The sequence below is a fragment of the Panthera onca genome, chromosome D3 (assembly GCF_046562875.1).
Source record: "Panthera onca isolate mPanOnc1 chromosome D3, mPanOnc1 haplotype 2, whole genome shotgun sequence".
NCBI classification, from domain to species: Eukaryota; Metazoa; Chordata; class Mammalia; order Carnivora; family Felidae; genus Panthera; species Panthera onca.
This window is the reverse complement of record NC_138350.1, coordinates 12,521,010-12,545,992: the sequence shown is the minus strand read 5'-3', so window position 1 is coordinate 12,545,992 and position 24,983 is coordinate 12,521,010. Positions and strand designations below refer to the sequence as shown.

Below are 24,983 nucleotides of genomic sequence, written 5' to 3'. Positions count from 1 at the left end.
TACAAGAAGCTAAGTGGGTCCATCCCTTATCTATTCTAAATGTATTCTTCCAGAACAATTTTCGGGACAATGAATCTTGGGAAGCACCACAGACTGCTATTACTACAAGTACGGCCCTAGCCCAGCCCCGCACCAGCCCCGCACCAGCCCCGCACCAGCCCCGCACCAGCCCCGCACCAGCCCCTGGGCCCCTGTGTTCCGGCCGGCCCGCGTCACCCCAATGCTGCTCTCCCCCCTCCCAAACTCCCTCCTCCAGGCCTGATGTCTCTGTCTGGACTTGCACCTGGCCCAGGCTCTCCTGAAGAACTCCCACTTGACCTAAAGCTGGGGGGAGGGGGGGAGGCCAAGGAGGAAACTGACAAGTGCTGAGCACCAGCCATGTGCAAAGCCCACCACCTGCCTTTGCCAGGTCTTTTCCCTTTCTAAACGGGGAGCCTGAGGCGTGCAAGTGACCCGCCTAAGGTGTAACTGACTCCAGAACCCTTGCTGAGTCCGCAGTGGTTACAGAGCTTCTTGAATGGAGCTGAAAACACTTTCCCCTGTACTTCCTTTCTCCGACTTTGTCACTCCCTCTCAGCAGTGATTCAGGACCGCTAGAGACCCTCAAGCCCTCTTAGCTTCCGTGAGCAGCAGTACTCCCAAGAAATGCAGAATCACCTGCCATGGCTGCACAGGATATCAGAGGCAGTCTCGAAGGTCTCTAAAGTCAGAGGTTCTGTGCTCTGTCCTGAGAAACCCCAGGGCTAGGGAGGTGCTCCAAGGCTTTCACGACATGTGAGTATTATTATTAACAATATAGAACAATTATATCACCTCCTGACACCATTTTAATACTAAAACGTGTCCAAAATGCATTTGGGTGCTTTTTGGTTTTTCTTTTTCTTTTTCTTTTCTTTTCTTTTCTTTTTTTTTTTTTTTTTGCATTTGAAGGTCCAATCATCCTCTATTTATCTGTAGAACTTTTCATTACCCTGAAATTCAACAACATCAGGAAGAGGGCCCCCACAGGGCCTCGGGTCCATTTTGATGAGGTGAAAACCACCTTTATGTTGCTAAGTTGTTGGTAAGGCCCGCAAGGCTGTAACCCCCCATGTAGATGTCATGTGTGATTCATCTGTTTCCAGTGCTGGTCAGAAATTCAGCTTTAAGGTATGTGTGCGATAAGCAGTCATTAACAACGGCCGCAACCGCAACAGCAAAAATGATGGTCAGCCTCACTCGGGAACCCAGAAAACTGGTCTTCAAGAGCTATTTTCTTAAATTTCTCCAAGAACAAAACATACAGATATAGTTAAAGCTTTCAAGGTGAGAGTGAAAAGAAAATTGGCCATTTACTTTGTGAACTTTAAATTTTAAATCAGTCATCCTGCTTGTGAAATACCAAGCTTTTATTCTCTGCAATAGAACCTCGAGCAAAAAATGGACGTCCTATTCTGGTGTAGGTATGGGAGAGCAGCGCCCGAATCCACAGGCGCTGTGTTTCTGATTCCGAAGGCTCTCTCAGACAGATATTTCAACTTGTGATGAGTACAAGCAACCAATCCAGAGTCTTTTCACGTCCACGTACAGGGAATGATTATCATAGGAGACGTTAGCAATTATTTTCCAGCGTGATGTAAGCTGAGGCAGCAGGGCCAAGCAAGCGTCCTTGTCAAACATATCCCAGCCTTCTGGATTACTTCACTCGCATCTCCCTGATTAGGATGCGCGCCGCATGCTGCTTAATACAATCTGCCATCGAATGCCAAGTACTTCAGAACTAAATTAGGAAATATGTCCAAATACATAGAATGACGCTAAGAGCCCTAAGTGGGTCTCTCTCTTTCCTTTATGAGGCATGAGGCTCATCATCAACATAATGCTCTTAAATGAGGCAATTCTATCTTCTAACCCTCTACCTCTGAGAGCAAAATTTAATTCAAGCAGCAAAAGAATTAATAAAGATAATATGGTATCATAAATACCATTCTCACGGAGGAAGTATTTTTGACAGAGTCAGGAAATGTGAGACATACAAACAAATTTTAGAGGGATGTTAACAGAGGTGACACTGATTTTTACACGGCAGCATGATGGAGAGGCCAGAGTAATCACAACCACATCTTTTTTCCTTCAGTCACTTGGCAATGGCTACCTTTCAGGTCATCGATGCCAATGAAGGTAAGAGCCCAAGAAGGCGGTATCAAAACTCTGGAACCCCTAAGTCTGGGGATCCTCACACACAGGCAAACCAAGATGTACTGGGACACTACTCTCTCTCTCTCCGAACCCTCCTACCTGAGCCGGAAATAGCTGAACAACCAGCTGTGTTTACAAGCCTTTTCTTTTTAATTTTTTAAAAAGCTTATTTATTTGTTTTGAGAGAGCACGTGAGTGGCAGAGGGGCAGAGAGAGAGAGAGAGAATCCCATGCAGCGGGGCTCAATCTTACGACTGTGAGATCACGGCCTGAGCCGAAATTAAGAGTTGGACACTCAACCAACTGAGCCACCCAGAGGCTCCTACAAGCCTCTTCTTAAGACTAAATACATTTCTGCTATGTTCCGTGTTTCACTGCCTTAGGAGACTACGTGTAGTAAGAGGGCTAGGCTCTTGACAAGTGCCAATTTGTTGAAGTCTATGCAGAATGCCGTTGTCAAGCTCCAATGCCAGGAACACGACTGGTGTTCTGTAACTCTCTGTGCCGAACACACGTCCGGCTGGCTGGCTAGATGTGTGAATGGATGGATTTGAACCGTTATTGCTTGATGCTCAGACAGCTGTGGTGCCTATAAAATGCTAATGTGATCATCATACGGTGCAAGGATGTTCTCCTGCTAAACAAAAATAACGCCTCTGGAATACTTCTACAGGTTAGGGAAATTCTGGTTGCTGACTCAAATTCTGTGTCAGTATCTGGACTTCACTGTCCGCTTTGATCACAGTTAATCAATAACGGATTATAACTAAACCCCAGTTCTGTATCAGTAAAAACGAAGATAAACCAAACTCTCTGTTCTCATAAAGCTTTCATCTGAATCCTAAATATACAGGCCAGAGGCACAGACACAAACCCCCCTGTGTATATAGCTCCAGGCAAACTCTACCGGTAATGGTCTCGCATCAACCTAATAAAACGTGCTGGGCCACATGCGGCCGGGCCACAGCACAGATGTAGCCAAAACATGGTACTCACAAGCACGGTGACACCGAGCATCGCCCATGAGACTGTTTGGGAATTATGATAGTACGATATAGGATAGCAGGAGGACACTAAAATCTCACAGCGTCACCCATAACATGGCTTAATTCACACAGAGATATCACATGACAATTTCAATTCCTAAATGCAGGTTTTTCTCAGGAAGCAGACAATCCATTAAATGCAATCAGACGGAAAGTGCTGCCTCCTCAAAAATGAGGGAAGTTTCATAGGGAAAGCCTGGCTTCCCTCACGTTCCCGTGGGCGGCACTCATGTCGGAGAAACAGCCCCATGCAAAGTTATTACCAGACTACGAACAACAACCGACTCTCCACCCACACAAGTGATGGAGGGTTTGAAGCCGCACTCACAAAATATTTGGATGACTAATGCTACCGTCAGATTTCGAAGAGGTTGTTAAACACGCTCTTGTAGCAAATTTATTTCCACTCTTCATTTTAAAACCCCGATGAAAAATACCGGGTAATCACTTATTTGAGGGACTAGAAACTTTTAAAAATGGATTTTCATAAAATGAATAGATTAATCAGCTGATTCTTATAATCAATGCTTTTAACTGGGTTGAAAAACCCAAAAGGCATCCCAAACAGCACTTTCTTACATCGATGTTGAAAGGATGCACCCGGTCTAAATTTGAGCTCAACACTCTGCCCCTTTGCTGGTTTCTCAAATATATCCACTCATGTAAGTCAAAGAGAAAGAGGGCCTGTTTATGAAAAATTTATTAAAGTATGACAAATTTAAACCAGGCTAGTGCTAAATATAACTATCATCTCACTACGCCGAGAACTTGAGAAATAAATGAGAACCAAAGCCTGAAAGTATGATGGATGAAAAGTCAGAAAGCAAACAGTCTCTCTTCTCTCAACAAATGAGCTCAGTGGGGACCAGAAAAGAAGGTGTTCTCAAAGCCCGAGAAAGGAAACTGCCTTAGGACACCAACTGTGGTCCCCTCCCCCACTTCCTAGGAAGGCACAGCACAATTCTATCATCGTCTATCTCGCCAGCTAAGCTGTGAATGTGCTCCAACAAAACAGGCCAACTTGAGCACAAAGGGAGTCCGTTGTCACAGTGAGGTTACAATAAGCCACACATATTTTCTGCGACTTTATTGCCTCTTCCTGAACGAAGAAGAGGTCCGTGGAATCCAGGATGCTTCAATTCTTTGAGCACTTACTAAGTTGCAAAACCAGTGAACATCTAAACGAATGAGATCTGACCTTACAGGGGGCTACACAAAGGGGAAACAGTATGTAAAAACCAAAACCAGAGGCCAGACTTAAACTATGAGGGGAGGAAATAAAAGCGCCGTGATGGTAATGCTCGCTCGCCAGGCACCACGCTTAAAGCTTTACAGACAGGTTTTCATTTAACCCTACAATTTTACCAAGTAGCCACTGTTCTGAACTCCCTGGGGCATGAAGAGGGTTAAGCCACCTGCTTAAGGTCACACAGGGCGGGAGGTTACTACCGAGCTGGTACTGAAACTCGGGCCGTGTGCATCCAGAGTCGGCGCCTCCAGCTCCTGTGCTGCTCTGTGGAGAAGGGCTTCCTTCTCGAAGGAGAAGGGTGCTGTCAGAGGAGCCGCTGGCTCAGGGAAGTTCCTTCCCAGGGACTGTACCCATAGGCAGCAGGGTCAAGAGCAGGAAAATTGGAGAAAAACAAAGCAAAACAAAATAAAAAACTGAATCCCTTTCTCCCGATTCCACTGGAAGAGAAAGAGTTCTATAAATCAAGTTTAAGACTAACTACTTGGCTTACAGTCAGGCTAGTAAAATGCTAGGTAGTGATAAAATTTAGTCATCATGCAAAGAATTTCGATTACAAACTTGTCTCCTTAATTCTGGCTCAAGGATTATCAGAAGGCACTTTTATGCACTACTGGTGAGAATGCAAATCTTGCTGCAACCCTTACCACCATCCTGAGTGTATACCTTCTGCCCAGGCAACACAACCGCCGGGAATCTATCCCAGAGATCGACCACACAAGGACTCGCGAGAGTTGCAATATGCATCGTAGCACTGCCTGTAATCGCCGAGACAGTGAAAGTGACCTAAATGCCCACCAGCGAGGGGGCTAGATACACAGACCATGGGTTGTAAGCCTACGCCAGAATCCTAGCGAGACGGAGCATGGTATGTGGTGACGTGGAATGCCCTCCAAGGCTTATTACTGAATAAAAATGTTGGGTACAGAACACATGTATACTACAATCGCATTTCCACAAATACGGTTTTTAGTGCATAAATGTACTTCTAAACTCATTAAATTTTTCTTGATACCTAAAAAATGCTTAGTTTCTTCTGTGGAATGGGGCTGGGGGAAGGGAGGAGAAAGGAGACAATTACTTTCCATTTTACATCCTTTAGAAGAGCTTCAGGGTCTGTTTTTTTTTTTTTTACCATGCTAAATGTATATGGTCTGAATGGTCTGAATACATCTTAAAAATATATAATATCAGAGAGCCTTAATTTTTTAATTGCCTTCTAAAAAATAAAAATCGACGTTCTTTTTCGTTGATTGTACACCTTACTATTTCTGTACCTTGTTTCCTTCGTATACCCATCCCAGACTCTTCACACCAAAAGCAGCCTGGTTGGCTGAGACATCCAGACATGTGACCGGCTGGCCATAGACGTAATGGAGGGTTCTGGCAGAGTCTTCGGCTTTCAGCAGGTATACCAGATCTCCAGCTGTGGCCACTGCCACAGGATACCTTCCGGTATCTGGAACGATTTCAAGGTAGTCAACCTGTGAACGGGGAAGAGTTACACAGTCTGTCAGGTCTCACCTCCAGCTCATCCTTACTTGGTCAAAAAACACACGATGCCTCCCATAGGTCACTAAGACCAGCGACCTAACAGAAAAAGATGGGCAAAGAAACAGTTCATAGGAAAGGAGAACACAGTTCCTACACTAATAAAGAGATGCTCTTTGTAAAAGAAACACAGTATGTTCCTAATAAGAGAAATACGAAGTAAAAATTCACAGAGACACCATTTTTACCAGTCACAGCAGTAAAATCCATTAGCCTGATAGGACACCGGTCTGGAAGTAGAGGGGAGACAACCATATTTGTGGATCCCACTTATGGTTGGTGGGATGTAATCTAGTCCAACTTCTCTAGAGGGAAATCTGGCAATACTTACCACGATGTCAAACACACATACACACTGAACCAGCAAGTCAGTCCTAGGAATTTACTTACAAGTAAACACACACACACACACACACACACACACACACAACTGCATACAAGGTTACTTGCTGTAGCACGATGCTGTCATAGCTAAAAACTGGAAACACCTACTACACATGCCTTACTAAGGGGCTAATTAACAGGAATACCATGTAGTCACAGAAAAAAGCATGATACAAAGTGGAATCATCTCCAAGATAAATTTGGGGACAAAAAGCAAGGAAGGGGAGTAGCAGGATTCACGGCGCACTAACGTGCGTGGAGGGGGGCAGAGGGAACACGGTGTGCGTGGCTTGTGCTAGCATAAATCTGCTAAGGGCGGCTGCCTGCAAAGAGGGAACAGAGTTCTTGGATGGGGTGGAAGAGAGATTTCTCCCACAAACCTTACTGCCTTTTAAATTCTGAAACATGAGAGTATAAGAACTATTCAAAATATTAAGTTTCCTTGTTTTCTTTTTTTACAAGAAACTGAATCAAATCCCCTCGGTTCCCAATTAGCAAAATTCACATTTTAGCATTTGTGCAGGTACCAGAAATGTGCAGCTAAAAGGCTAAAAAGAGCGGCGTTATCTGTCCTCTGCTGGTTTCCAGGTCATCGAGGGTACGATACCCCCGCCACGGTACTCCTGACCGCATTAGCGCGACCGCTGCCTCTGATCTGCACGGCAGTGAGGTGCTCCCTTCAGGCATCACTTGCTTTTCTACGTCCCTAAGTGGCACATTTCTCCCGAGCACATTTCACACCAGGTTTTCACCTCCTTGAGTAAAATCTCAGCGTACAAAAGCAGGTGTGCCACACTGTGTAATCGTGAAAACCACCGCGTGAAAGGACAGCGTGGCCCTGACAAGAAGCCAAACGAGTTCAAAAGCCTGAATCCTAAGGACTGTCCAGAGGAGCTGGAGGGACAGTATACATCCGGGGGCCTCTGCTGTTAATCCTCGGGCCCAAGACTGTGAGTGTGAGTGCTACCCCCCCCCCCAACCTGCCCAGCTGAGGACTCATCACAAAGGAAGGACGGAAGGGCTAGGCCAGTGCTGCAACCCAGGGAAGATGGCCATTGTGATTCGGGGAGCCCACCTGGGAAGACAAAAGTGGCCCGCAGGGCCGGGCCAGGGGGCACCTTTTTCAGGGAGGCCCGGCAGCCCCTCATCCGAGATGAGAAATGAGGCCTATGTGGCTTGCTTCCTCTCCCCCCCCATTCTAAAAGTCATTTCTTATTTCCCTAAAATTAACATCCTCAGCCTAGCTGTTTAGTTTCACTTTATTGTTGGACTTCTGACAGACCAAGAGGCTCAGACTGACTGTGGTGGTGCCATTTGCCAGAAGCTGTAAACTCCTTCAAAAAGCTTCCAGCGGGTGCCAGGATGCCACTTTATTGCCAAGGCAGGATTTACACTCTACGGAGCAACTCACATCTTAAGTAACTGTCTGCATTCATATAATTATTGCTGGTCTAGAATGTTCTTTAGGCAGAGACCAAATAATAAGCCCTACGGTAGTTTTGAGAACAAAGAAAGATGGTCCTTCACATTTTTCTAGTAAAACCCCCGAGAGGAGCATCAGACGGCTTGGGGGGAACACCACCCACAGGGCAGAAACTGGTCATTAGAGGGACAAGAAGCTTATGCAGGCGAAGTGCTGACATCATGGCTTTTTAGTTACTCAAGGCTAACAAGATCTCCACCAGGGGGAAAAGGCAGAAAAACAGGATCTGTTCCGGATCAGACCACCAATTCGTTATTCAACACTGGCCTTTCTGCTCACTCTACTAGCGCCCAAATCGAGTTTGTTTACATTAAATCCAAACTTAGCGCAGATTGGAGCACTTCCTTCTTACCGCAGAATCACCTCCCACCGTATAAAAGTGGAGGCTCACGTGTAACTGAGTATGGAGATAAGCTTGCCGTAAAGAACGCTTCAGGTCGGCTGAGCTTCACGCATGACATCCTGGAACTCGGCTCCCCAATTAACACTGACTTAAACTTGTTTTCACTCAGGAGTTACTCTTAATTCCAGGTGAGAAAATCTGAGGCGGAAGAAAGTGTAGGACGGAAATCTTCCCTCCCATATGGACTGGGAAGGTACCACTGAATTCATTTTCATCATTTTCACGGACATGATAGGCCAGAAACCGAGCTCACATTCCCAGAGGCGAACATCTCATTTTAGGTGAAGGAGGCTGAGGACCACAGTGACGAGAAACCCCTGGCCAGGAGGTCAGCCCCGAGGTCTGAATCTCAGCTTCCTAGCCCTGAGATCCGGGGCAAGCCGATACACTGCTCTCAGCCTCTACTGGCTTTTTGGTAAATGGGGAAAAAGAATACTATCTACCTATTTTGCAAGGCTGCAGTGAGATCTGGAAAGGTAAGGCCCCCAGGAAGCCCGAGGGAATGGGAGCTGCCGACATCATTACTATCTGTTTGATCGGACCCAGAGGTTCTAAGAATGGAGAATCAAGAGACTGGACTAAGAAGCTCACCAGTTTCTGAACTTCGAACTCTGCCGCGATTTGCCAGTAGCCCTCGTCGTTGGGGCGCAACATTACAACATCAAAAGCGGAAGCTGTGGCAACCGTTGCATCTTCCTGGCTGAGGGCTAGTGCCTGTATTCTTGCGTCATGCTCAAAACGATGGATGGGATACTTTCCGGTCCTTAGATCCCAGATATTAAGAAACCCTACGTAGAGAAAAACAGCGCAGGTAATTTTAGATTCGCTTAAAACGCACAATTATAAAGTAATCATGCAATATAAAGAAAGTTAAAAGGTAAATGACAAATTTGCATCACATACAACACTGGGCCGATTTCCTTAACAATGAGCTTCTAAGGTCCAATAAGGAAAAAAAAAGCAATTGGAAAGCGAGCAAAGGACAAGAGCATGCTGGTCACAGTAAAAGAAATACAACTGATGTACAAACGTAAGAAAAATGCAAAAATTCACTCACAATTAGAAAAATACAAAAACGGGGGTGCCTGGGTGGCTCAGTCGGCTGAGCATCTGACTTCAACTCAGGTCATGATTCCATGGTTCATGCATTCGAGCCCTGCATCGGGCTCTGTGCTGACAGCTCAGAGCCTGGAGCCTGCTTCAGATTCTGTGTCCCTCTCTTGCTCTGCCCCCCCTGTCCCCCCTCCCCCGTTCACGGGCAAGTGCACGCGCTCTCTCTCTAAGAAAAAAATAAAACACTAAAAAAAAAAGAAAAACACAAAAACGGTAACAGAATATTATTTTTCATCCATCAAATTGACAAAGATGAAAAATTTCATAAAACATTTTGTTGTTGAGGCTATAGGGAAATAGGCTCTATTTTTTTAAATGCTTATTTATTTTGAGGGGGGAGAGGGGCAGAGAGAGTGGGGGGGGGGGCGGGGAGAGAGAATCCCAAGCAGGCCCCACGCTGTCAGTGCAGAGCCCGACCTGGGGCCCGACCAAACCATGAGATCATGACCTGAGCCAAAACTGACTGAGTCAGATGCTTCACTGACAAAGCCACCCAGGCACCCTAGGCTCTATCTTAAATTGTTGGTGGAGATATAAACTAATTCACCCAACTTGGGAGGCAATTTGATGATACGTAGCAAATTACGAATGTCTATAGGATAGTCGCTGAAATGTTTTTCATTATGTCAAAAGATTAGAAGCTATCTAAATGTGCACCACAGTTTGAAATTTAAATAAAATGAGGAGTTAAAAAGACTGTGTCAGACTTATACATAAGCTATCTGAAAGATCAACAAAATATATTATTAAATGAAAAAAGTGAAGGACAGAGTAGTGGTATAGCAGGTTATACTACTTTCGTGTTTTAAAAAATTTACACACACACACACAAACGTATACACAGACTATCCTCATGTATGGAAGGATACACAAGAAACTGTTACCAGTGCTTGGCATTGAAGGAAAGAAACCAAAGAGAAGGGACAAGAGTAGGAGGGCATTTTACTATATATCCACTTGTCTATTCTGAAGATTTTCCCTAAAATTATTTTTACTAAAAAGATAAATTTTATAAATGTTTTTATGAGACAAACTTAAAAATAGCAGGACACACATCAATTGCTGAATATTTTGAACATATGGCGCTAATTCATTCTCTTGTCCATTCATGCAACAAATAATCTTTCCCAGTTTTATTGATTATAGTTGACATAATATAAGTTGTACGACACAACAGTCTGATATATGCATATACTGTAAAATGATTACCATAGTACATTATTAGTTAATAGCCATCACCTCACACAGTTAACAAATTTCTTTTTCCTTAGAATGAGCACTTTTAAAATCTATTCTCTTAGCAACTTTCAAATACACGGTATGGTATTAACTGTGGTCATCATGTTGTAAGTTAGATCCCCAGAACTTATCTTCTAACTGGAAGCTTGGACACCTTTTGACCACCTTCACTGGTTTTTCCCACACCTCCGTCCCCAGGAATCACAAATCTGTTCTCTGTTTCTGAGGGTTTCGTTTGTTTGTTTGTTTTTAGATTCCACACAGAAGTGAGATCATACAGCATTTGTTTCTCCTCGGACTTATTTCACTTAGCATGACGCCCTCAAGGTTCACCCATGTTGTTGCCAATAGCGGAATTTTCACGGCCGAATAGCATTCCGTTGGACACGTATGCCACAATTTCTTTATCTGTTCAACTGTCAATGGACACTCACGCTGTTTCCACGTCTTGGCTGTCATGAATAATGCTAATGCTGCAGTGCACGTGGGGTGCAGACGGTCCTTCGGGACAGTGACTTCATCTCCTTTGGACATATACCCAGAAGTGGAATGGCTGGACCCTATGAAATCCAGAGTTCTAGATTTCATTTTTTGGGGAACCTCCATACCGTTTTCCAGTGGTTGCACAAATTTACATCCCCACTGACAATGCACGAGGGCTCCTTTCTCTCCACATCCTCACCAGCATCTGTCATCCCTGGTCTTTGACGACAGCCATTCTAGCAAGCGTGAGATATCAGGCAGAAAATTACTGAGCGTGTTATATACGGGGCACTGTTCTAGGTGCCAGCAAGATCTGAAAACAGCCACTAACTCGTATTTTACATCCTTCCTCACACCACCCTCTTCAGCCGCGGTGAGCACTGATGCTTTACTTTCCATCATTATAAAACGTGAGCTTAACTATCCTCCACTTGCTAAAAACCTTGATCTACCTACACACCCTTCTCTCTCCAGCTCCCTGGATGCTGCTCCCCAGATGAATTCCTCTTACACACACTGGCTGTGTGTCTCCACCTTTCTCAAATGGTCCACAGCATGATATCCAAGTTTTCCAAGTGGTCTTCAGACCAGAAGCCCCAGCAGCTGCAGCATCACCTGGGGGCTTGTTAGAAATGCAGATCTGGGGGCAACAGAAACTCTGGGGATAGACGCTCAAGTCTGAGAAGCAGTCTGTCTACAGGAACTTACACTCTTCTATCAGAAACAGAAACTTTTCTGTACCTGGGGTGCCTTTCTTCTTCTTACCCAAATTCTTTTTATCATTCCCACCCACTTCTTTCCCTGCCAATACGTACCCAAGAAAATAATTACTGTCTGCATCATACTGGATAACGTCCTGCTCCAATTCCCACTGATTTTATTTTTCAAAGTTCCCTGAGAAATGATTGTACAGAAGTAACAGTCTGTGGCTATTTGAGTTCAAATCCACCTCTACCACTTGCTAGCAGAAGGTCTTGGGCAAGTTACTTTAAGCTGTGGGCCCGTCTCTTCATCTACAAAACGGAAGATAACATCACCTACTGCACAGGACTGTTGGACAGACGAAAGGGGAAAAGCCACACAAAAGGCTGGAAATGGGCCAATCATTTTTACCTTTCGTGTGTTCCAGAAGGCCTGCCATGTTGTAAAGCATGTTTACAATCTACTAAGAGTGCAAATTCCCTCTGTTGCTCCTCCAAAAATCTAATGCTACTTCCTACAACTTCCTATTACCCAAAACAGATAAAGCTCTTTCACGTTTCTTCTCTCGGCAATCCAAGTGCTTTGAACTTAGGATCTTACCATCAAGCATCATTCAGTACTAAATAAATACAGTCAGAAGAAAGTAATGCATGTGGGCTGCTTTGCAAAGACTTTGAAACCGCCAGCAGGCTAGGTAGGTGATGACAAACAGAAGCAGAGCTTTCTTCAAGTTAAATGTCGCTTCAGACGTAAAACAGCGTTCTTTTCTAAGAATTACGATAAACCAAGGGGACCCGCGGGTCACACACGGCTCCACGACACATTCCCCTGGCAAATCTTTTGGCAAGTCCTCCCCACTCTCAGAAGAAACAGAGACGCTGCAGAAAACACTGAATACACATTCAATAGGAGACAGGCATAGTCCAAGATGTGCCTCCTCCAAGCACTTCTGCGTTATGTGTGTTTGCCTTTGTTCGGAGACGTCACAATAAACAGTCACGAGAGAAACAAAATTTGCAATTTTCACAGAGCTTTTGAGAGTGAGACATTTTCATTTGTCTCCTCTCATTGAGTGCTCACTTCCATTTTGGGAGGAACATCATTATCCTCATTTACAAAAGAGAACAGAAGCTCCGAGTGGTTAAACAACTGGTCCAAAGCCACTTGGTATGTGATGAGGCTGGGCTGGAATTATGCTGGGAAAGTGCGGGATGTGCGGCTGCCTCTCCAAGTGCATAAAATAACCATGAGCTCCACGAGCAAATGACGTAAACTTGCCTGGATTCTGCCAAATGTGGAAGTTACTCAACCACGGCTCACTCTAAGCACACATGGAGTTTATCTATAAACACATTTTTCATTATTAATCAACTACTCGGTTTTGTCGGCATCACTATTCCAACAGAATCTTGTGCAATAAAATATCCTTTGCTGCGAGGTTGAGCTTCACAGAGCCATCCTAAGAAAGGTCTTTTTGGAAAATATATTCTAGGGTTCCCTCAATTTAATGGCCACATTCTTTTCTGGACTCCTACAGCGTCGGCGTCTTTATCAACTCTCTCTACTCCCTTCAACTACTGAGCATATAAAACCTTGTCAGCCCCTTCCTTGTCGACAGCACAGTCCTCCAAGACCACTTTTACATGTGTGAACATCTGAAACTGTCACGTCCTCTGAACGAATTGACCCTTCGTTGTGTGAAATGTCCCTCTTTACCCCTGGTTGTGTTCTCTGCTCTGAGATCTTCTTTGTCTGCTATGGATACAGGCATTCCAGCTTTCTCCTGATTGGTGTTAGCACTGTATATATTTTTCTGTCCTTTCTCTTTGCCTTGTGTCTTCACATTTGAAATGAGTTTCTTGTCGACAGCATATATACTTGGGCTTGTTTCTAGCTGGAGTGTGTAGACTATTTCCTTTAATGCGGTTATGGGCAGGAATGGGTTTTTCCTACCATTTTGCTATTTGTCCCATTTGTTCTGTGTTCCCTTTTTCTCTTTTTCTGCCTGCTTTTAGATGGAGTATCTGCTTCAACCGAGTACGTGTTTATTCCATTTGCGTTCCCCTGTTGGCTCATTGGCCCAAACTCTCGTTGTGTTATTTTAGCCCAAATGCGTCAGCATTTTAGCATTCGTCTTTAACTTACCGGTCTACCCTCCAGTGACACTGCCCCACTTCATGTGAAGAGGGTGAGCTTCACTGCCACACACTTCCATTTCCTGCCCCCCAGCCTTTGTGCCACTGTTGTCAGGCTTTTCGTTTCTATGTGTGTGATGAACCCCATGTACATTATTGCTTTTGCATCAGCAGGCAATTAATCTTTAAAAAAGGACTTAAATAGTAAGAAAAAAAAAAAGCCACGTATACTCACCCATGTGATTACCGCATCTGGGGCTCTTCCAATATCACTTTTAGCATTAAATTTGCAAGATTTGCAATTTCACTTTGCAACTGTGTTGCTGGACACTTGACCCAAAAACACGCGGGCAAGGTGGGCAGGAACAGACTCAGCAGCGAATGGGGAGAGATGTTTGGGTGGAAGCTAGTTTTATAAATGATCAATCTATTCGTTAGTAGTTACATCGTGGCTACTCTTACAACCTCAAAACTGCAGGGACTTGAACTACGAATACCTGAATTATAATAATGTCTTCTAATATTGGAGCTGACTATCACCCACGTTAACCAACATTTAGTCAAAAGGGAATCGATGTAATAGTACAATCAAGTATTTACTGAGCCCCGGCTTTGGGCCAGCCACTGTTCTGGGTAGTCGGGAAACCGCGGCAATAAGACAAAATAAAACAAGAAAGTCACTGACTGCATGCAGTGAATATTCTCGTGGCATCTACCAAGCATCTCGTTTGGGGGCAGACAGAAAGGATAGGACTCCTATTCTCACAAAACCTGCACCTGAGAGAAACAAACTTTTTAATGACCAAAATGTAACACATAACAGAAGACACAAAGTACAATGGGAAAATGGATATGCTTTTTATCATGCCATAAAATTATTTTAATATCCCCAAAGAAGGGGCAGCTAATTTCTCTAGACACTTCAAGCTGCCCTGGATGCACAACCATCACGTGACATTAAGAAGTAAGTAGCCAATGCCTGTCAGAACCGAATAGAGTCACTTGTCAAACAGGTGATAATTTTTAAAAATCTGATAGAAATTCATTCAAAAGGCCAAGTTTTATATCACAGAAACAATAATGATATGGATTTGGCTCTTGATATTGTGTGGACCTCTCAAGTGTCAGAACTGTGTCCTTTCCTCCATATCGTCTATGTCAGTGAATTGAGAACGTCACTGACAATGTGGCTGTCAATAAAGGTTTAACAAATGTTTGTCTTACGTTTTAGCAAGGGACATCTGGTTCTAAGAAACAAAAATCCACCGTGACTCAAACACAAAAGGGAAATGGGCTGGGAGGGAATGGGGCTATTTCATGGAACCCAAAGGCAAGAAGTACAGCTGGAGATCATAAGGAATCTGAAGCAGGGACTAGGAAGACATTCAGAACCAAGGCAGGGCATGTGTTCTGTGTGCCTCTCTGTGCAGCTGTTTTCATTCTTCTGTCTCCCCCACAAACCAGCTGTCGCTCTTCCCCAGTCTGCAGAGTCTTCTAATCCAAGCACAGAACCCAGACTAAATGTGTGAGGCCCAAATGGCTCATCCCAATCCATGAATTAGCTGCCCCCCGGGCCTACGGTTCCCACCCTCGTCCAACCGAGGCCAAAGACTAATGCAAATACTCACTGTGAACGTGCCTACCCTTACGGGGGCTAAGGAGGTTCACTGGGGTTAGGAGACACCCCAAAAGTGTCTACTACACTTATCCTGCAAGTCAGGCCAGGGGAAAACAAGAGAAAATGTCTTAGCAAATGCAAAGGGAGGATCTGTGTAGTTAGTTCCTCAGTAGTGACTTAAAAAGCAGGTCACTGCCATCATTTCCTGAACAAGCCATGATCCCTAAGCGCCAGAGCTCACGGCCCCCATTTATTTGCCCCACACCGGGAAAACTAAAAGGACAGCAGAGGTCTTTCTTTCTCCCTGACGAAACCTCAAGAGCTGGATGAAGGATGTTCAACTCTGAGCCAGTGCCAGCCTCACGACAACACGACTTCATTCACGAGAAATATGAAACGGATGCAGACGAAAGAAGAAAAAGGGTCTGTCAAAAAATCTGGAAGAGCACAATGAGTGAGGGCCCTCGGCTCAATCGAGGAGACGGGAGTGGGGCTCTGACAAGCGGCAGCAGGGCGGAAGGAACTCGGAGCTCACCCTAGACCGGGGAACGGTTGTTAACAATGACATGAGTAACGATGGCCAGTCTTCTGAGGAGACACAAAGCCTGCTCAGCAGCTGTGGTGGGCACCCATGCCAGTTTGCGACATGCCCCTCCCACCTCCCGGAGGAGGCCAGCCAGAGTGTGGTAATGAAACTGCACATAGTGGAAATGGGATCTAAATGAGTTTAAACTGATTTATGTGAGCTTTTGTAAAGATTACTCGATATCAGGAAAGTGCTACCACTGTGAAATAATGTCGACAATCCTTAAGACCTCCGCCTAATGGTACTTGCACAGAATATTTATATTCCTCGTCATGGGAACAAGGACCATAATGGATACCATTTTTGTTTTATTAGGGATGCATATTTAAATTAATCTGCTATTTGCCTAAACAATTAGCTGCTTCTGTTTGTGTGCACAAAGCCAAAATTGCAATTAGGCTTCCATCAAAAAGATAAGTCCCAACTAAAACTGTCCCGGTGGGGTCGTAAGAGCTCAGGGCAGAACTTTCCAAAATTACTTTTTAGCATAATGGTAATTATGTTAATTGCTTGAAAGGTAAATAACTGCTGAACTGGTTTTGGGGGGGAGGGGTGGGGAAACACACCACACACAACTGGCCCTGCCCCCTCCCCTTTGATCTTTTTCAAGCACCATTAAAATTTAAAACAGGTTGACAGTTTAGAAAGTCACAGACTGGTCACTTCTTAAACCACAGAGTGTCTTGTGGTCTTTAGTGCTTCCTTGATTAGAACTTATCGTAGCCATGAGCTCCTATCCTCTTGAGCTTGGACAGTAAACACCTGAGGCGTAGGGCAGTTTCTGACCACAGTAATCGACCCCCCCGTTACCTGTGGGGGATACGTTTCAAGATCCCCAGGACATGCCTGACCATGGACAGTTCCAAACCCGCTAGGTACTATGTTTTTTCCTTTACATACATACCTTTGATAAAGTTTAATTTATAAACAAAAAAAAAGCACAGTAAGAGGTCAACAATAAAATAGCACAATTATAACACTATATTGTGATTTCAAAAGTCATGTGAATGTGGTCTCTCTCTCAAAGTATCTTATTGAAATGAACTCATCCCTCTTTTTGCGATGATGTGCGATAATAACACACCTGCGTGAAGAGATGGAACGATGTGCATGAGGCAGCGTTAGGCTACCACTGACCGAGGACCCCCCACCCCCTTCCGCTTCTAGACCACAGTGGCTGCGCGTAACTGAAGCTGCAGAAACTGAAATCACGGATAAGGGGGCACTGCTGTAGTTACGTAGGCAGGGTCATCTAACTGCAGTTCAGAGAACAGTGAATGAAACTGTTTTTAAAAACAGCTTGTAACTTCAATTTCCACCCCGTAAACACTTGCCTATAAATAAACAGGAGCCAAAAAAACTCCTTGACAAGAGAAAAAGCATTTTAACAAAAATTTGAGATCTACCCATTGCATTCACTAACTGTGTACTGCCTCATTCATCAAGTCCATACAACAGCACTATGAGATAGAGGCCAGAGTTGTAAAGGTGGCATGAGTCTGAAAGGAGAAAATAAATTTTGCTTTTATGGAAGAGGTGGCCAGGGAGGTTAATATCAGTGCAAACAAGGGTCATGTTGAAGTGCTCAGTACGGAAGGTCTGGAATAGGACAAAGCGTCTACCGTGCATGTTCATCCTCAACGCTGCAGCCGAACACAACTCTAAACTTGAACCCTGTGATGTGGAGAAAAACAACGCATAGGAAGCATTCTGGAAGCTGTACTTCGGACTGACGAGAATCTGAATGGGCTCGTGGACCGATCAAGTGGCTGGTTAGGCACAACAGATCAGCGACCGGATGAGAGATCACCAAAGCAGAAAGAGAGTCAAGAAGAAAGCAAGAGGAATATAGTTAGGAGTCTCAGGTTCAAAGCAGAAGAAAAACATTTTAAAAATAAAAAATGAGAAAAGACAGTAAGTTGAAAAGGAATCAAATAACAGATCGTAAGATAGGACAATGTGACTCCGTAGAAGAATTCAGAGTTAACGGAGTCCAAGGAAAAACAGATTCGTGGGGAAGCATCCGGACCAGGTGTTCTACAAGGGGAAGTGCCAAGGAGGCAGAGAGTGCGAAAGAGACATCACTATGCACGCAGCCACCAACCCTGCCAGCTCCAGCCAGTGTCTTCCTACACTATAACGGAGCAATATAAACATGATCTGGAATATATTTTGAAGAGTCCATCAGACGGTGGTGCTAGGTGATGCCTCCAGCGCACAGACTATGGTACTGGGCAGTCGGGACAGTGGTGGTGGGTAGAGAAAGAACACTTATTCTTCACTACACATCCTTTGGGACAATTTGAATTTTTTCTACATGTTACACTATCTCCAAAATTTTATTATCATTTGTATACATATTTTTATAAAATATTAACATGATTTGTGATGAGATTTTTTTCACTTTTCCCAATCACGGTCCACATAATTTTATAATCAACATTTAACTCTGACATACAAATTCTACTTCTGACTCAGTGATAGGTCAAGGTGAATTAAACTCCAAAGGAGTACGCAACATCGCCACCACTTTCCTGACCAGACAGGTGCAAGAGAGCCCAGGCCAAGAGTAGCCCAGGGTAAGTCTTAATCTCCTTGTTCTTTCTCTTTTCAAAAAGTTTATTTGTTACTAAAAGGCAAATAGGTCTATCTTCAAAAACAGTTCCACTCATGTGCTAAGTGACAGAACTATATAATATTTAGAAATGCGTGATTTAGATAACGCTCAGGACTACTGAAGCAGAATGATGGGTACATGGGGATTCATCACCCTATTCTCCCCAATTTTGTGTATTTTGAATTTCCTACAATAAAAGGATTCTTAAAAATAATTTGAAAAGCTATCACTGACAAAAGTGAAGACACAGAACTTGTATTTTGCAAAAGTTTTCAGGAGCTACGCTCCGAACTTAGTGTAGTCTCAGAACAGATTTGCAATGGAAATTCCAGCGATGACATTTTGCAGGTTTTGGAAATCCCCTTCCAAGCCCTCGAAATATCCTGAAATCATACTATCAATGAATTCTCTTTCAATAAAAGTATTACATGGCTCAAAGGAAAAGTAGAAAAAATCAAAGATGTAGATTATGGCACCACTCTAGTCAACTCTGAGTTACGCCAAACAAGAAGGAGAAAGGGAACAGCAGATGATCTCACGTTTCACTTAGGCATCTGAAACCCCCAACGCAAATCTCCCTGCATGTGGATGGGTTTTGCCAGGAGGGCCAAGAATGTTTAAGCTGGGGTGCCCCCATGTCCCTAGGTGCTCCCTGGGGGACAAGACAGGGGCAGGTGTGGATTACAACAGCCCTATACAGATTCTCCTCTGAACTCCAGACCCATGGATCCACCTGCCTTAAAGACTAGTGGTCTTCAGACTTTTTTGTTTACCCCCCCTAAAATTATTTTGGCAAATCAGGTCTCCCTTTCATATCTTACATATAAAACCGAAAAATCTTGTTTATCGTGTAGTGGCAAAAAAAAAAAAAAAAAACCCAAAAAACAAAAAACACACAAAAAAACCCTAACTTCTGGCATACTGCTAAATACTGACATTTTAAAATAAAATGGCTATGCTTCAGATTCTGTGTCCTCCCTCTCTGTCCCTCCCCCGCTCACACACTGTCTCACTTCTGAAATAAATAAATGTGAAAAAAAAATTTAAATAATAAAATAAAATGGCTATATCATTCTTTAAAAAGTATTCTTCGGAAATGAAATATCACTCATACCATCATGCATTAAATAAAAGGGGGAAAGAATAGCCCAAAGATAAATAGCAAGATACAGACACAAAGTGTGTGGAGAATCCTTAATTGTAGAATCACCACCAGAAGAACCTAGGTCCTAATCTCATCGAATATCAGGCTCCCAATTCAGCGAAAAAGAAAACGGTCAGGCACATTTTTTTTTTCCTGAGTAATCAGTTAGCATATATATACATGGAATTTTAAATTGCTATGAGAAAAATTTTACCTTGTTTAATGATTTTTTAATTTTGAAATATTTGAGACTTACAAAAAGCTCTAAAAATCATACAAGGAGTTACAGTTGACCCTTCACCCAGCTTCCCCAATGTTAACATATTACATAACCACAGGAACATGATCAAAGCCAGGAAATTAACATTGATACAAGATGTTTAGCCTATAGACCTTATTTCCATTTCATGAAGTGGTTCACCAAAATCCTTCCCCGCCCCCCCACCCCGTCCAGGATCCAATTCAGAATTCCATGTTGCATTTGTCATGTCTCCTTGCTCTGAGGCAATTCCTCAATCTATCTTTGTCCTTCCTGTCCCTGACACTTGAAAAGTACTGACCATGTATCTTATAGAAGATCTCTCAGTTGTCTAATGTTTACTCATGGTTAAAATCAGGTTATGCATTTTTTGACATAAGTAGCACAGAAGTAACGTGCCTTTTCAGTGAATCAGGAGGTACATGATGTCAATTTCTCATTATTCACCATATCCTGTTTTTCATCATACCAATTTTAGCATCCATTGATTCTTGCCTGTAAGAATTATTCTAGCACTTGCCAAATGAGTTTCTATTTTCATCACTCCTCCACATAGAGAAATTCATTAATTGAAATGCTATTGTAAAAAAGAGCTGACTCTTCTCCCTCGCTTATTTATTTAACTGTTTATTTATACTGGCATGGACTCGTGGATATTTACTTTATTCTATAGGTTACAATCCATTAATATCCTATTTTGTTGCTTGAACTGCCCCTGATTTTGCCGTTGGGAAGGAGTTCCAGTTTGTTTCCATTTTCCTATAAAGAGAACCTCCTCCTTCCATCTTACCCACTTTTTTTTTTTCTTTGGACCACCCTTACTTTCTGGTCCCACAAGATGTTCCAGACTCATCTTGTATTGGTCTCTCCTAGCACTGGTTCCACTCACTGAAGAATTAATGATATTTAGAGACCAAGATCTGGGCACTAGCTGTGCTTATTGTTACTAGGGTAGCACAATGCATGCCTACAACTCTTAGGAATTAGAATAAAAGCCAGGTCTTTGCCTCAAAGGTCATAAGCTCTTTAAAATATGCAGAAAAGTCTTCCATGGCCTTGGAATAAAGAATTGAGGAGAGTTGCTTATCCAGGATTTTTTTTTTTTTTTGTAATATCGCATGATCCTGGGTTTTAAGTCCTATTTCAGAGCAGAGTTAAACACAGAGAAAGAGGAACAATTCCAGGTACATATAGCCACTATTTTTTGGCCATGCCTGCTACCACTATACTATGATCCCATAAATACAATATTACTTTGTATTTCTTTGAAAATAGGTCCAGATTTCTTCACGAAAGATTATTGTTAAAGACACAACAAAAACTTCAATCACTAAACGTGTTCTGGTGGCCATGAGCCACCAGGGGAATTCTCTGCTGTCAAGCACTCAACTCTAGAACCGAGATGGAAAGCACTCTTGTCCTTGGACTCTATAACACATTTCAGAATCCTGACCTTTCCTGATGAGCAAAAACCAACAAAACGAAACTTCCCAAGAGTAGCACCAACTATATTGTAGAAAATCTTGAAATGGGACTTTTTGGTCTTTTAAAAATATGTTAAAAAATCATGTAGTTCTAACCTACATGTAAAAAAACCTCATCAACTTTAATAAGTGCACTATTGGATAGGAACAGACAAATATTTATGGTCCCGGAACCACCACCCAATCATAACAGAATATTTCCACCACACTTTTGACAGTCACCTTCCCCTGGCAACTATTCACTTGCTTTCTGTCATAGTTTTGCTTCTTCTAGAATTCCACATAAACAGAATTATATAGTAGGTACTCTTTTGTGGCTGGCTTCTTTTACTTAGCATTAGCGCTACTAAGATCTATCTGTATTGTTGCATGTATCTGTAGTTTGTCGTCTAAAATTGACGAGCGATGGCCTATTCTTTGGATGTACTACAATACAGCTACTCATTCATCGGTTAATATTGATCTACGTGGCTTCCAGTTTGGAGCTACCATGATTAAAATGTTATAGCATGTAAGCAATGAACTAATCTACCCTCAAAACCAAGGGCACACCATACACACTGTATGTCAGCCAATTTGATAAATTATATTAAAAAAAATAAAATTCTATAAATATTCAAGGACAAGTTTTTGTGTGAACATAGGTTTCATTCTCTTGGATAATACAGGAGTGGGAGTGCTCGGGTCATCTGGCGAGTTTGTGTTTAGTTTTGTAAGAAACTGCCAACCTGTTTACCCATGTGGCTGCGCCATTTTGCATTCCCACCAGCAAGGAAAGTGCCAACTCCACCAGTCTCACCAACATGTGGTATTATTGGTCTTTTAAAGCCGGTGTATTATGGGCAACAGTATACTTCATAATGGTTTTAATTCACATTTCCCTAACGATTAATGGTGCTGAGCATCTTTTCATGTGTTTACTTTCCATTTATAGGTCTTTTCTGAAAGGTCTATCCAAACCTTCTCCTACTTTTAATAGGCTGTCTTCTTATATTTGAACTATAAATGTTCTTCATATATTCTAGATGTAAGTCCTACATCAGATGTGTTTTGCAAATATTTTCGGCCAATCTGTAGCTTGCCTTTTCATTTTTTTAGTATCTTCACGATCAAAGGTTTTTACTTGATGAAGTCTAACATTTTTTTTTTATTTTACAATTTGTGCTTTCTGTGTCCTAAGAAATCTTCGCCCAGCCAAGGTCACAAAGATTTTTCTACTTTTTGTCCGAAAATTTTATATTTAAGTCTATATAATCCATTTCAGTTCACTTGTAGATAGCATGAAGTAGAGGTTCACCGCAGGGATAAAAAGGAATAGAGCTATCTGCTTGTTTCAACATCATTTGTTGAAAAGACAATCATTTCTTCATTGAATGACCTTGGCACTTTTATTAAAAAATCAGTGGGTGGGTTTTTCTGGACTTTATTCTGTTCCAGTGGCCTATGGGTCTATCCTCAGGCCAGTATTGTTACACTGTTTTGATTACTAGTTTCACAGTAAACCTTGAAATTGGATAGGGTAACTCTACCAACTTTGTACTTCTTTTTCAAAATTGTTCCTTGCTATTCTTGGTCCTCTGCGTTTTTAGATTTTAAATTTTAGAATAAGCTTATCAATTTCTATCAAAAGAAAAAAAATTCTTCAGGGATTCTGATTGGGATTGAACTGCATCTCTAGGTCATTGAGGGGACAGCTGAATCTCAACAGCATTCAATCTTCCAATCCATGAACATAAGTCTCCACATTCATTTGGGCTTTAATTTCTCTCAGTATTTTGTAGTTTTCAGCACATATTTTGCTGAATATTTGTTGAATTAATCCCAATTAGCTTGTTTTTCCAACTGTTTGTTGCCAACTTGAATACGACTGGTTTTTTGCATAGTGATCTCATCTCCAGTGACAGTTCTAAAGATACTTACAAGTTCTAGTGACATTTTTGTTGACTGTTTAGGATTTTATGCAAAGACAATTTATCCACAACCACTCTTACTTTTTTCTATCTGTATGCCCTTTCTTTTTCCAGCATTAGTGGACTAAGGAGGACTTCCAGTACAGTGTTGGGTAACAGCAGTAAAAGTGGACACCCTTGCCATGTTTCCAGTTTTGAGAAAGCCTGGTCTTTTACCATTATGTAAAAGTACCATTATGAAGTTAGCTGTAGGTCTTTCATAGAAAGGTCCCTTTTTTTTTTTTTTTTTTTTTTTTAAAGTTTGAGAGAGAGAGCATGCACACACAAGTGGATGACAGGAAAAGAGAGAATCCCAAGCAGGCTCCCCACTATCAGCACAGAGCCTGTCATGGGGCTCGAACCCACAAACTGAAATCATGAGCTGAGCTGAAATGAAATGAAGACGGACACTCAACTGATTGAGCCACCCAAGCACCCCGAAAGGTCCCTTTCTATGTCACTCAGCCAGGAGTCTTTTTGTTTTTCAATTTTTAACGTTTATTTATGTTTGAGAGAGAGAGAGCATAAGCGGGGAAGGGGCAGAGAGAGAGGGAGACACAGAATCCAGAGCAGGCTCCAGGCTCCAAGCTGTCAACAGAGCCCAACGTGGGGCTCGAACCCACAAACTATGAGATCATGACCTGAGCCAAAGTCGGATGCTTAACTGACTGAGCCACCAGGCACCCCAGTCAGCCAGGAGTTTTTAATCATCAATACTAATTGGTTCTTGTCAAATATTTTTTTCTGTTTCATTGAGTTGATCAGTTTTTCTTTTATAATCTGTTAATATAATGAAATGATTTTCAAGTGTTAAACTAACCTTAAATTCCCTGGATGAATCTTAAGTGGCTATGATGTATTATCCTTTCAATGTATTGTAGGACTCCATTTTACAGTATTTTGTTAAGCATTTTTACACTTCTATTCACGTGGAATATTGATCTGTAGTTTCCTTGTTTTCATACACCAGTTATTTTTTTCGTATCTGGTTTTGGTATGAGGGGAATGCTGATCTCATTGAAAAGTGTTCCCTCCTAGTCTATTTTATGAAAGTATACAGGATTATTACTTCCTTAGACCCCTGTAAAGCCACCGGACTTGAATTTTATTTTAAGCTTTCTAGTTCTTAAGTGAATTTGGGTAGCTTGTGTCTTTCAAAAAGTCAATTTATCCACTTCATCTAAGAGGATGAATTTACTGGTGTAAAGTTGTTCATAATTTTTCAGTGCAGTCTTAACATCTGTGAGATCTGTGATGATGTTCCTTTTGCATTCCTGATGTTGGGTGTTTTCCCCCTAATCATTCTGACTAGTGCTTGTCAACTTGATTTTTTTTTTTTAAACAAACCAGTTTTGATTTTCCT

General features: G+C 42.6%; 1 protein-coding gene across 2 annotated transcripts in view; it reads right to left on the bottom strand.

Moving 5' to 3' along the window:
- FBXW8 (F-box and WD repeat domain containing 8) overlaps positions 1-24,983 on the bottom strand; it is a 123,774-nt gene that overhangs the window by 31,041 nt on the left and 67,750 nt on the right. For both annotated transcript variants that reach the window (XM_060612409.3, XM_060612408.3), the window contains exons 6-7: positions 8,883-9,079; positions 5,748-5,954 (exon numbers count right to left, since the gene is read on the bottom strand). In XM_060612409.3, the coding sequence (XP_060468392.1) occupies positions 5,748-5,954; positions 8,883-9,079 (404 nt within the window). The remainder of the gene's footprint in view (positions 1-5,747; positions 5,955-8,882; positions 9,080-24,983) is intronic.